Source organism: Mus pahari, chromosome 19 (genome assembly GCF_900095145.1).
Source record: "Mus pahari chromosome 19, PAHARI_EIJ_v1.1, whole genome shotgun sequence".
Taxonomy (NCBI): Eukaryota; Metazoa; Chordata; class Mammalia; order Rodentia; family Muridae; genus Mus; species Mus pahari.
This window is the reverse complement of record NC_034608.1, coordinates 51,908,659-51,922,465: the sequence shown is the minus strand read 5'-3', so window position 1 is coordinate 51,922,465 and position 13,807 is coordinate 51,908,659. Positions and strand designations below refer to the sequence as shown.

General features: G+C 52.9%; 1 protein-coding gene across 1 annotated transcript; it reads right to left on the bottom strand.

Moving 5' to 3' along the window:
• Positions 1-1,318: 1,318 nt before the first annotated feature.
• Dusp4 (dual specificity phosphatase 4) lies at positions 1,319-12,994 on the bottom strand. The gene is made up of 4 exons (XM_021218976.2): positions 12,109-12,994; positions 3,750-3,895; positions 3,019-3,238; positions 1,319-2,007 (listed from the first exon to the last, which is right to left on the bottom strand). The coding sequence occupies exons 1-4, from the start codon at positions 12,545-12,547 to the stop codon at positions 1,622-1,624; spliced, it is 1,191 nt and encodes a 396-aa protein (XP_021074635.1). The 5' UTR covers positions 12,548-12,994; the 3' UTR covers positions 1,319-1,621.
• Between the last annotated feature and the right edge of the window lie 813 nt (positions 12,995-13,807).

Sequence of the window (13,807 nt, the reverse complement as noted above, 5' to 3'; positions counted from 1 at the left end):
CTATGCCTTCAGCCAAGCCTTCAGACAGTCGGGGAAGCGAGCAGGGCACCCCTCACTTCTCACCCAAAGGCAGAGTTTGGCATGGGCTACTCAATCCAAGGTTCACATTTCATGGAAGGAAAAGCCACGAACCCGAAAGTATTCCATCACATGGAGGCTTTTAAGTTAACACTTCTGCTCAAGGTGTGGGGGAGTGGGGGACCATGCTCATTTCTGCAGTCTGCAGTGATCTCTACTATGGCACGTCATCACAAAACTTGTCCCCCCAATACTACAGAGGAAACAGGTTCCCTCCCCCACCCTGCACCTTCCCCCTAGAAAACACACTTATTCCTCCAAAGCCATTCCTGCACTTGGAAAGGCTCCTTTAAAATGGTGTGGGCCCAGTTAGAACCCAACATGGCTCCTAAGTCACCCAATGTCAGTAAAACAGGAGCTGGCATCCAGCCCCACGCCCTCCTCTCTCGCCCTTCCAGACTTTCAGGAGGCTCAAGTCAGGCATATGTGTGTTTTTTTATTCAAGAGGGAGAGCGTTTCAGAGTATTCACCAGACAGGGATTTCATTACAAGGATTTCTTGGTATGTATACTTCAAGTAAACCGCTAAATCTGAAACACCCAATTTATCCGAGAAAGGGAGATTCATTTTTAGTTCATCTTTAGCCATCTGGTTCTGATCTGGCCTTACCAAATGATTCACGGCAGGAAAATCTGAACGGCACCCAGTTTTCCAGGAGCACCTTGGTAAAGATGGCGTTTACCACAGACCAATAGCCAGATCCTAGGCCAAGTGGGAAGAAAGCACTTTATCCCCAGCCAAATGGAGAGAAAAATCTCACATGGCTGGCTCAGTGGGCCCAGGGGACAGCTGCAAAAGCGACCAACCATAGACCTTTTTCCTTGCATGTCACCCTGCCTGCGATGGTAGTAACCATGGCGACCACCCACCCACCGATCCTCTCATTGCCTGCACACCTGTGTGTTTCTCTGCACTACTGTGTGGCCTCAACAGAAATATCTCCCAAAGTCACCAGACCCCTGCCCACATGTGCTGAGGTTCTCGATACGCATTAAACAGTGAGTAATTATCCAGTTGACAACTAAGTAGAGAGAATACTGTGGCCTAGAAAGATCTAGAACAAAATTCCTGTGAGTTCAATGATAGGAGAACAGGCACACAGAACCAGGCACTTTTCTGGCAAACTCATTTTTCTCCTCTTTCCTTTCCCTCTCCACTAAGTAAAACTGGTTGAGCACATTTGCCAGGATCTGTGGGGTTTCATAACTTTCAAGCTTGATTGCTTTTTAAAAATAATTAATAATAATAATAATAATGAGGTAAATTTCTACCTGCAAAGTAAAAACTGACACAGAAACCAAGTCTTCTCTGGCAGCGGAAGCTGCCGTTATTGCTTATGTTGGAGTGTTTAGTTGTGTTTGTTTTTAATGTGTATTCAAAGTCGTTATTGCCATTCTAGCTGGCCCTGGGGTTGGCCAAGGAGAAATGGATGGAGACGGAGCCTGGTCACCTGGTCCCCCACTGGTCAGTCCCTATTCGCTGTTCACAGGTTGCTGGCGACTCACTGGGGGCCGACTCTGGACTTGGTGTCTGGAGACGAGTCCTAACAGCTGGGGGAGGTGGTGATGGGGCTGTGCAGGTACGGCAGGTTACTGGGGGCCGCGTGCACGCCCACCGACACAGGGAAGCTGAAGACGAACTGCGAGGTGGGGGTCGGGGTGGCCTTTCCCCTCTCCCGCAGGGGCCCGGAAGGGCTGGCAGCCTCGGCGGCGCAGGACGTGGTGAGCACCTGAGACTCGAACTGCAGCAACTGGCCCATGAAGCTGAAGTTGGGCGAGATGATACTCCGGCGCTGCTTGACGAACTCGAAAGCCTCCTCCAGCCTCACACGCTTCTTCATCATCAGGTAGGCCAGGCAGATGGTGGCTGATCGGGAGATGCCGGCCTGGCAGTGAACCAGCACTCGCCCTCGGCAGTCCTTCACTGCGTCTGCGGCAGAAAGTGCCACGGGATTAGGGACCTTGGCGGGCTTCAGGGAATCGCCACGTGACAGAAGCCAAGACATCGTCACACACACACACACACACACACACAGTGGGATAAGGGACACTCCTATGGGAAGATCAGCTACGCTAGACCGACGATGGAGAGATGGAGACAGGGAACCTACTCAACCCAGCCCAGCGGGTTTTGTTGTCCTTTAGATTTATTATTATAAATAAGTCCACTGTCGCTGTCGCTGTCTTCAGACGCACCAGAAGAGGGCGTCAGATCTCATTAACATGGTTGTGAGCCACCATGCGGTTGCTGGGATTTGAACTCAGGACCTTCGGAAGAGCACTCAGTACTCTTAACCGCTGAGTCGTCTCTCCAGCCACCCCCACCCCCCGTGGATCTTTCAAACAAAAGATTTTTTTAAAGCAGGGAAGTCATATGGCAGAGCCATCAGATCAATGAGACTCCAGTGACTTTCTCTCCATACAAAAAGCCTTACTTTGTACACACATGTTAGTATACAAAGTCACTTTCCATTCGAGGAAGTGACTGGCTCTCCAGCCAGGCCTGGATAACCACTTCCAATTCCCACCACACAAGTCGTTCCCCCCACCCCACCCAAAGGCCTAGGCCTTTCTGGTATTTAGGTTGAAATCCCCACAGGCTCGCTGCGATGGGGGTTGGGGGCAGGGAGAGACCATGAAACCTACAGGAGGGGCAGCCATGCTGAGGAAATTGCTTAGCTAGGGACAGGCCCTGAGGGTTGATAACCTGGCTGCACCCATCACCGCCAGGTCTTCCCCACCATGGCAGACTCCATCCTTCTTAAACTGCAAGCTAGAGCCAATCAGTCCCTCCCTTTAGTTGGTTTTTAATCCATTATTTGGTGAGAGCAACGACAAAATACAAGGGGAGTGTCACAGCCTGGGCCTAATGCCTTAAAATCCCCACCAGCAGTCCCTGGGTTCCCCCCCTCGTTACCCCTGAAGTCGGAGGGCAGCCTACCGATGTACTCGATGGCTTCCATGAACCAGGAGCTGATGTCGGCCTTGTGGTTGTCTTCGACGGGGATGCACTTGTACTGGTAATGGCCCTCAAAGTGATTGGGGCAGTCTGAGGAGACGTTCAGGAGAGCCGTGATCCCCAGAGCGTCCAGCATGTCCCTGCGGGCGGCATGGTAGGCACTGCCGAGGTAGAGGAAAGGTAGGATTTCCACAGGGCCCCCCTGCAGCAAGAAGAAGTGGAAAGACACCAGCAAAACATGAGTGACGCGGGGCTGAAGTGTCGGAGGCAGGGACCGTAAGAGGTGGCTTTCTAGGGCCTGGGGCGGGGGTGGGGGGTGGGGGCACTGACAGGCAGAGCTTTTCTGGCTCTTCCTTCCCTGGCCTGAGTTCGAGAGCGACTCCAGTGGGTAGAGACAAGGTCTGGTCTGGTCTTGTGGGCACCAGCCAGCTACCTTCCTGTGACAACCCAGGCAGCACGCTGACCATGAGGCAGCACTCGGGCCACACTGGGACTTCACACTGCTGATGGATCTGTTTGGCTGGGTTACGTCTACAATGAACACACCTGAGAAGAGATGTCTCAGACTAGGAGAGGTGGTAGCGTGATGGGATACTTTGTGGACAGAGGCGGTGGGCTGACGGGAAGGGTGGGTGGGCATATCTTGAAGTAGAGTGGCTCAAGCGGTTCCTTCTTGTTCTCCTGCACTGCCTGATCCGGGGGGGTACACATACCTGGTCGTGCAGCGGGGTCCCACAGGAGCTGCAGCCCAGGTCCAGGGACTCATTGGTGCTGGGAGGTACCGGGGGTGGGATGGCGGCCAGGGCCTTGGTTTTAGAACAGAATTCTGGGTATTCAGAAGAAAACCTCTCATAGCCACCTGTAAAGGAGAAAAGTGTTTCGGATCAGTGGAGAAGCGGGAGCCAGAAAGAAAGGAGTTAAGAACAATCCCACCAGGTTAAGGGGCGCTGTTGGCTCCTTCTACGCCACTAGGTGGCGCTGTAGGACTAGAGATAATGACGGCCGGAGCATTTTCTCAGAGGTTTGTTGGGTTGGAGAACGGAGGACCGTATCAAGGAAGAAAGGATGCTAGGGACTTTCCGGGCAGAGATAAAAATACACAAAGAAAGATGTACACATGGGACGTGCCAGAAGGACTTTCTAGAGTACCACGTACAACGAGGGACCCACGAGCACTTAGCACTTAGGCAGCCAGCAAACCGGATGTGCCTTCCTTTGGCCTAGGGAGGATTCCTGCCATCACCAGTCCCTTCTGGTGTGGAAAATCATGGGAGATGGGGACTAGGAATACCCTGCCAGGAGGAGCCCGTCCTTCAGTTGAAGCAGATACCACAAGCACTCTACCAACAGGATCACACACAAGAGGAAACTGACTTCCACCACACAAACCAACCCTGCCACGCAGGTTGGAGCAAGGAAAGGTTTTTCTGATCTGAGTGTGGATGAGGAGCCTTGCAAAGGTTATCTATCAGTGCATCTCCTGCGGAAGGAAGGGTTTTGTGACAAAGATAGTGCCAGTTATCTGGTATAGCTGAGTGCTGTCCCACAGGGACCTGAGGCCAAGGTGTAGAACAGTAGGAACCTCCAGGACTAGAAACTATTACCAATTCAAAAACAGCCTACATGTCAGGGATCAACCACTCTCATAGAGGTACCCACAATGGGCTTAAATGGTAGGTGCTTATGTAGGTGGCTCACACCTTCCCTGTGCCTGGCCCCGCTAGAAAGGCACCTCTGGCACTGTGTCTTCCAGCTGTTCAACTAAAGGGGTGACATTTGACCAGTTTAGTCAAGTGGCGGGGCCCCTAATTCCCAACCCTAGAAAACTGCTTCCTACCGCTTCTGAGATAAAGAACTCTTGGCCACATCACAGGGCTTTCAGAAGCAGGGAACCCATTTTTTTTCCTCTCTGACCGGAGGTTTTGCTTGCTCTCTGCCCGCTCCCTCCGGATATAAAAGGATATCTCTGTGGTCAGAGTTCTTCCTGCTGAGTCACAGTGACCAGCCTCCTGAGGCGGAAGAGCCTGCAGACCCAGTGATGCCAGCTATGGATATTCACAGGCTCAGTGGCCACAGCACCCGTGGGGCGGGGCTCCCTCGCCCTCCCATTATAAATCCTTCTTCTTAAAGCAGGCCAAAAAGGCTAGGATGATAATCTGAGGGATCAAGAAGCAATCAAGGTCTGTCACCAAAGGCCCTTGGTCCCTACCAAGAAACTCTGGTCCACAGTCCCCATTAGGGATAACAGACTGGCTGAACACCTCCATCAGTAAAGCTCACTTGCCCTTCGGTGTGCTTCTGTAAGACTTCAAATTTTTAACCACCCGTTTGTCTATTAACATCCATTTAAGCAATCAAAACATTTTTTTTAAAAAAATGAACAGTAGTTCCTGACAAGATGCCTTTCACCCAGGAAACAGGCACAACCCGTCTCATTTAAAAAAAAAAAAAACATCAAGGGGGCGGGGCACGGCAGCCCAGATTCCAAGGTCACAATGCAGGACTCTCAAGTTCCCACCCTTCCCTTCACAGAGCGGGTACAGGACCCGCTGGCCCGAGGGTCCAGAAAGGACTCTGCAGACCGATTCCATCCCGGTCTTCTGAATCATCAACTGTGCGCCCACCCTACTTCCGCCCTCCTCTGACCTCTAGCAGAGCCCCCTGCTCCTACTCGGTAAGTGATTAATCTCCCCTGGCACAGAGTTCCTGATCCAGGCACCTTTTGTGTTTGGGAAGGTGCTGCTGGTTTCTATGAGGACAAAGTGTGTGTGTGTGTGTGGGGGGGGGGGGGTTGGCGCCTGTGCAGGAAGTCCACAGGTGAGTACAGGTGAGTTGTCCCTCACACAGAGGAAAAAACTGAAAAGTCCTTGCCTCGCCTGGCCATGCCGCTCGCTGTTAAAGCCTTTTGGATGAATCCTGAGTTACTAAGAACCGAGATACCCCAAACAGAGCACTTACTTCCTGTGCGTTGAGCACCCCCCCCCCGAACGTGTTAAGTGCACCAGAGTTACACATACAGCACACAAGGAAGCCACCTGGGGTCTCACAAGCAGGTTAACGACAAGGGCCAGCATTCACCGTGGCCAGCTTGAAGCCAGACTTACCATCAGGAGCCCCTGCACATTCACACTAGGCGTTCCCTTGGGAACACTGCCTGCGGCCGGCCCGTATGCCCATGGGTGCTTCCAGAGGATGCTGGCAGATACTCCTGCCCAGACACAGGCACTTCCAGTGAGGTTTAGAGGCCATGACCCGCACTTCAAAGACAAGAACTGAGTAGTACTGTGTGCTTTTTTTTTTTTTTTTAAAGCGTGTCCAATTAGAGGAGGTCCAAAGGGGTCCATGTGACCTTCATCCTCATCATGATGTAAACTTACTGGGTCTGGTTATACTGTCACGGGGGAGAAGGAGAGTCCCCACTTTGTAACCCAGGCTGTCCTGGAACTCATGATAATCTTTCTGTCTCAGACTTCCGTCTCCCCATATGCTGGTATTACAGGTATGAAACAGAGCGCACGCGCGCAAGAGAGAGAGAGAGAGAGAGAGAGAGAGAGAGAGAGAGAGAGAGAGAGAGAGAGAGAACCAAAGCTCTCTTACTTCTCAGAGTGTAGGGAAAGCTGCCTTAAACTATTTTCCTCTCAGGCCCTCCCAGCTAGTAGTCCCATCTTCATGCAAGTACCATAATGGCCACAGCGACTCTGTAGTAAAGAAACCAAGTTTTATCCAGAACTTAACTCCACACAGAAGGGGCCAGGCTTTCGCTGCACCTCCCGCAGATATCCAAAAGTGGAACCAGGACATGACACATGTATCTGGTCAGTCCAAGGCATTAGGCATCTTCTGAATAAAATTTCCTAACATATGCCAATGAATCTCAGCCTGTTTTTCCTATGTCCTGTTGAACATAAGTAATTTCACAGCAAATTTCTTAAAGGTCTTATTTAATAATATACTTCCTAAGGTTGAGGTTGTGTCACTCAGTGGTAGAGTGCTTTATTAAACATCATTAGTCATTTTTTAAACATTTAGTCGATTCCTAGCACTAAATAAACAAACAAACAACAAATAAATAAATATCATCCAGGTTTTGCTGCTGCACGCCTTTAATCCCAGACACTCAGAAGGCAGAGGCAGACAGCTCTCTTTTGAGTTTGAGGCCAACCTGATCTACAACTGGAGCTTCAAGACAGCCAGGGCTGTTATACAAAGAAACCCTGTCTTGAAAAACCAAAAATAAAAATAAAAATAAAAATAAATCAAAGGACAAAGAACTTATTCCCCGTGCTTATTGCCTTTCAACCTGTAAGTCAGAAATGGAAACACGGGCCTGGCTTTCAAGGGGCTTGCTTGAAGGGCAACTACATCACTACATCGCCAGTTAACGCCATGGCTCCCCTTCGGAATATAAACCATGACCACAAGGGGCTGCTCCTAGCCGTAGCTCCTCCACTCTCGTGGGCTGCCAGGCCAGCCAGAAGGGAGTGGAGATCATATACATACGTGGAAGTGCTTTCCAAGGGCCAGCTGATTTGAGCTGGTAAACCACCATAATAGGGTTCCTAGAGGGGAGAAGCTAGGGTAGTGCCTATGGCTGGGGATCTTAATGAGGCTGCCACTTTTCCTATATCCCATCAGTCAATATTGAGACCACCATCTAAGCCTTAAGCCTTGAGTCTTGCCCTGGCCCAGAAAGGAAGTCTAGGTCATCTGAAGGTCATACTTCTTTGGGAACTTCACTGTAAACAGTCTTCAGATGACCTAAGTGAACTCCTGGCCTTAGAATTCCTAAGCTAGAGAGCCTGTCCTTCCCAGGTCACTTGGCCGAACCTCCTAAAGAATTGATTCTCAACCTGGGGGTCTTGACCCTTGGTGGAGGGGTGTTGAAGGACCCTTTCACAGGGCACATCAGATATCCTGCGTATCAGATATTTACATCACGATTCATAACTAATAAAACTAGTTATGAAGTAACAATGAAATAATTTTACAGTTGGGGGGGTCTCCACAACATGAAGAACTGTATTAAAGGGTGGCAGCATCAGGAAGTTGAGAACCTCTGCCCTAAGGCCTTGATTGGGGACTACATCTTTCTTGCCTAGGCCTCCCACCCTAACTGTTCTGTTCAGCAGACTGGCTTCTGTCAGAGTCACTTGACTTCCGGCCATGTTCCCTCTCTATGACAGGAACTGGCTCTTGAAGTAAGGAAATTAGCTATCCCGTTTTACGGGTTTGGAGTATTTAAAGGGATTTCTTGGCTCTTTAACCACCACCTTTTCCTACAAGATAAGAAGTCCTGGTGGTCTTAAAAGATAAACACCTCGCCCTGTCTTTCTTTAGTTACCTTGGTTGGCTGGAGAAGCCGGTTCACTTGATGTCACTTGATTCACTGTTCTTTGTAACTATGTAGCTAATGCCTTGTAACTATGTAGCTAATGCCTTGTAACTATGTGGCTAAGGCTGTTAAGGCTTGGGAGTCTTGATAATTCTAACTCTCCAACTCTTTCCCTCTCTGGAGCACTCTGTTCTATTTACAAATAGAAAAAGGCAGAAATCTTCCTCCCTCTGAGTATAACACGTAGGTGTAAGCAGGCCCCTGAGCTATGCCCTGAGAAGGCCAAGCTATACACTGGGAAAGCTGGAGAGAAGTCCAGAGAAAGAGTGCAGGCACCAGCAGAGGTCCTGGTGAGCAGGACCAGACCTCCACTCAACTCAGGGTCAGACCCAAGATCTAGTCAGGTAAGTCTAGGAAGTAGACTGTCTAGATGACTATATCCCAATAGCTCAAAACAGCCCCCCCGCATAATTTTGTAATCGGGTTTGAATAAGAACTCAGGTCATATGGTAAATTCTACACAGGACAGTAGATAAAATTGCATAAAGAAGGTCCTGTGTGTGGAGCAGGCTGGTCACGAACTCGTGACGCAGCTGCCTCAGCCAGCCTCTGAGGTCTGAGATCACACGCATTCCCCACACCAGGTTGAAATTATTTGTGTGTAACAGATTGATTTGAGATTGGGGGTACTGGCATTAAAAAAATCATTTCCATACGAATAAGATTTTTTTTTCTTTTAAAAGGCAGGCAAATCTAAAATTCCAACCCAAACATTTATGGAGGTTAAGAATCTGAAACATGTAAACAGATAAAATCTGAAAAACTTAAAAATGTAAGTTAAAGAATTACAATGATTTTTTACTCACATAAAGGAAATGTAAGATTTCTAGTATGTACCAAAACTTGACCAATGTATAAGGTTAACAATAGTTTAGCAAAGTTTTAATTCTTGCTTTTAAACCCTTGCTTGTGAAAAAAACAAAAACAAAAATCCTTTTAAAAGAACAAAAAAAAAAAAAAAAGGAAAGTCAATTTCTTTGGGGGGGGGGGGACGGACAAGCGCTTTGGCCTGAAAGGACATCACTTCTAAAAGGGTTATTTTTTTATTTTCTCTCCCCTATCCCAAGGATGGTGGACACCCACTCTGTCTCCACTTGCCTACTACCTGCCTCCTCACTTCCACCAGCAGAAGAGAGCCTTGGGCCAATTCTCTCATACCAAGCCACATTTCCCCGGGGGCGGGAATTGGGGAGGGGGGTTGCTTAGTTCCTATGACTGCCCCCTCCTAGAGCAGATATTTCCTTCTTGCTGCCCCCTCTCTACCAAGGCCTTTCAATGGCTGGCAGAAAGGAGAAGGAAGGACGAGGTCGTGGCTCAGCACACACATCTACATAAACTAAGGCTGACAAACGCTGATATCTCTACACAAGGGGAAACATCCCCCCCCCCCGCCACACACACACACACACACACACACACACACACACACACACACACTAACTATGGTGTTAGGCTCTTGCTTCCAAGGGCTGAACTGCTGTCTAGATGAGGTAAGCAGCTGTTCCTGAACAGATGAAAACTAAACAGTCCAGACCCATGACCAGGCCTAGATGAGCGTCACCTCAGAGGACTGGGAAGAAGGCCTTTGGCTTTTGAGGGGCGTGGGGTGATTGATCCTCCCAGCCCAGTGAGAGAAGGGGGTGAAAAACGCGACTTGAAGAAAATGCTGCCTTTCTGTGGGCCAGGCACCCATTACGGATGGGACTGTCATTTTTGCCCAGGGGCCACCTGTCCTGTCCAGTCTTACGTCAATATTCGCCCTGAAGCATCTCTCAGAACTGGTCTGGCCTCATCGTCTCCAGATCCGAATCAGGACCAGTAGAGTGCCGCCAGCCATAAGGTTTAACATTTAAAATACGGTGACCTCCGTAGGCGCCCGGCCCGCCCTGGAGCCTGCACCCCGGAAGGAAGCCTACGGGCTCAGGATCAAGGCAGCTGCCGCTCCAGGGCGGTCCTATGCAGAATTCTTCCAGAAGAAAAACAAAACAATCCCTGACTCCACGTGGGGCTGAAGTACTCCAGAAGAAGCCAGGGTTGGAAGACGTGGGCCCCGACTCTCAATCCAACGGCTGGGGAACCCAGGACAGCCTGGGTCTTTCACCCCGAAACAATTTTCCCTTTCCCACCCGCGCGATCTCAATTCAGGGAGAGCCGGCAGCCAGGAACCCAGGCAGGACACCCCGCAGAGGGAGGACCCGGGACCTGCGCCTGATCCAGGCGGGGCTCCGGGTACCGCGTGGGGCCCCAGTTCGGACCGCTGGTCGGTCGCGAGATCAGGAACCTGTGTTCCTGGCCGTCGCTCCTAAAGCGTTTTAGGGAGCCGGCTGAGAGACTGGGACTCGGTTGGAGGAGCCAAAGGCAGCCCTCGCGAAGAAAAGAAAGAAAAGTCAGGGGGAAAAAAAAAAATCTGGCAGTTCAGCCCCAGGTCAACAGCAGCGTTTCCCCAGCAGCTGATGGGTCAAATGGTCAGGAAACAACTGCGGAGAACAAAGCCCCCCGCTGTTGCGCAGGGCCAGCCCGGCTCGCTCGCAGCCGGTGCTGTTCGGAGGGGACACGAGAAAGGGTTTCGCTCCCGGCCTCCCTTCCTTAAGGAAGACAAGGCACCTAGAGGAAAAGTCTAGAAGACCGGGCGAAGAGCCTCTGTAGGGAAATGGGCGGCTCTTGGAAGGCGGAGGTCGAACAAACCTCCCGGCTTTGGAAGCGAAGACTTGACCCGCGCGAAAGAATGCGCGGAATGCGGTGGCCGGAGGTAGGGGCGCAGCGCAGCAGGGGGCGCCCGACCCCCCCCCACCTGCACCCCCTAGTGCTCCCCAACCGGTGGCCTGCACACTGGGAGAGATGGCAGGTGCGGCGAGCGGTCGGTCCCTTTCTCCCGCGTCTGGGATACTGAGCGATCCTTTTGGGGTGTCTGACTTCTCAATGGGACAAGCCACCCTCTCTCCGGCCACCTAATTTCCTAGGCCAGGGTTCGCTCGAACCAGGCACGCGCCGCTGGCAGGGTCGAGAATGATGTGTGAACAAAAGGTGGTAATTCTCTGCTCCCGGGATTAGCAGGAGCAGGCGCGGTTGTGCCTGGTGTCCCCCACAACGCAGCACTTCAGCCTCCCTTAGACCGGGGCGGGGGGAGGGGGTGGCCGCCTTCCAAGAAAGCTGAGTTGAGGCAGCGGGGGGGGGGGAGAAGATACAGATCGCTCCCCAGAACTGCACCCCAATTCTCCTTCCCTCATTGACCGATTGTGTACTAACTCCCGAGACAGATCCTACGCCAGCATTCACCTTCCTTCACCCCCCTCTAGGGTTCTCGGGGTTATACCGAACCAGGCCTCTCTCGTCCCCGTGGGACTTAAGAGCGCGTTCTCAGTACTTGAAGCTGGGCTGCGCAGAGGAACCGCTGCCAGCATCCAGGCCAGAACGGTTCGCGTAAACAAACGCGGAAACTCCAGGACGCGTGCGGATTGCAGGTGACTAGGGAAACGCGCCAGCACGGCCTTCCCGGGACTCAGGCTCCAAACCACCGCAAAACCGTGCACCCTGACACGCACAAAGACACGCGAGGAAGGGGACTCCAGCCGCCCGAAGTCACTCGGGTACTTTCCTCCCAATGCCCAGCAGGGCTCAGGCCGCCAAGTCCCTTACGCCACCTACCCTCCCACCTCGCTCTCCCGGGCGCCCACGTTTACCTTTAAGCAGACAGATGTCTGTGCGCTCCGCGTTCCGGCGCAACGCCTGCACGACCAGCGACACCGTGCTGTCCTCCCGGAGACTCTCGGCGCGCGGGCTGCGCTCGTCGTAGACGATGACAGCCGAGTAGAGGCCAGAGCGCAGGCGGGCGCGCACCTCTTCCTCGGCGGGCAGGATCTGCTCCAGGCTCACGGAGCCCTTGGCCCTCCGCCGCACGATGGTATTGCAGCGCACGTTCACCGAGCCTCGGATGTAGCCCGCGCTGTGAGCCAGAAACGGCCTGCAGTCCAGCAGCAGGCACTTGCCGCCGCTCAACAGCCCCAGGGCGCCGTGGCTGCCGCTGCCGTTGCCGCCCGCGCCGCCGCCGTTCTCATCCCGGTTCATCAGCCTTTTGAGCACGCTGCAGTCCATCTCCCGCAGTTCCTCCATCGTCACCATGTCGCCCGCAAAACGTAGCAAGCTGGGGAGCTGGAGAAGGCCAAGGGCACCCGAGCCAGCTAGGCTAACAAGAAGGAACCAGGCGAGGGCTAAGAGGGCGCCTGCCGAAGTGACCCGCAAACTTGGCCCCAGGCTCTTCTCCCCCTAACACTCCTGCCTCCTCCTCCTCCCGCAGCCTCGACGTTACATAGCAGTCCGAGCCTTCTCTGGCGCCAAAGCTGGCGGGCGCGCGGCACCCGGGGCAAGCGACCGAGGAGGGGAGCGTGTTTACGAGCGAGGGCTCCTCTCGGTTTGTCGCCTCTGGTGTGTTTTGCTAGCTAGGGCTGCTCCTGCCGTGGGCGCCGCCGTTTCCCCCACCGCTGCGCCGCCGGAGCTGCACGCACTGCCCCAGCCAGAGTTTTCCTCCTCTGGCTTAGAGATTTATTAATGCTCGCCGGCTCTCCCGGGGGAGGGAAGAGTCATTACTACCTCGCCAGGCCCCGCCCCCCCACGCAAGCTCCCCGCCCCGCCCCCACCCCGGCTCGTGAATGGAGCGCCGGCCCCCTCGCACCCAGTCACGGGGACTAGACGTCACAAAGAGAGGAGTAAACAGGGCGCTCAGTGCTGGCTGCCAGGCCCATTCATAAAACTGAGACCTAGAGGAAAAAAAAAAGGAGGCAGCCTCCGACCCGCCCGCGAGCCGGCGGCTCCGGGACTTTGTGAATGGAGCCGCGGCGTTGTGCCCTGTCCTTCCTCGGCCCCGGAGCGCGGCGATCCCGGTAGGGATCGAAGCGGGTGGCGCCGCGGGGGCCTCACCGAGGCCTGGGCTTTCCGCTTGGAGGTCTTCACCCCTGCGCTCCACCCACCCCCCCGCCCTCCGGCCTCCCCAGTCTCCGAGGTCTCGCTCCGGTAGCTCGGTGGAACGTGACACTGTGCTACTGCCACCCCGCAGGGCTTGGGGACCTCTCCTCGCCGGACTTAATATCGTTCTTCCGGCCCGGCTGGTTGTGTTTTGTTTTTGTTTTTTGTTTTTTTTATGCGATTCCCCGGACTTAGTTTATACATTAGCGTGATCGATTTCCATCCCGAGCTATTACATCGGGTTTATAATAAGCTTCCCGCGGAACCTGGGCCAACCCTGATTTAGAAAGATGAAAGGGAAGGCCCTCACGCCGAAGCCCAATAACAAAAGAGATGTGTAGGGGTTAGTTACTTTACAACCCAGAGGGGGGCGTTAATTGGCCGAAAGCTGTGCCCGTGTCGGAGAATGGGAGGCTTTCC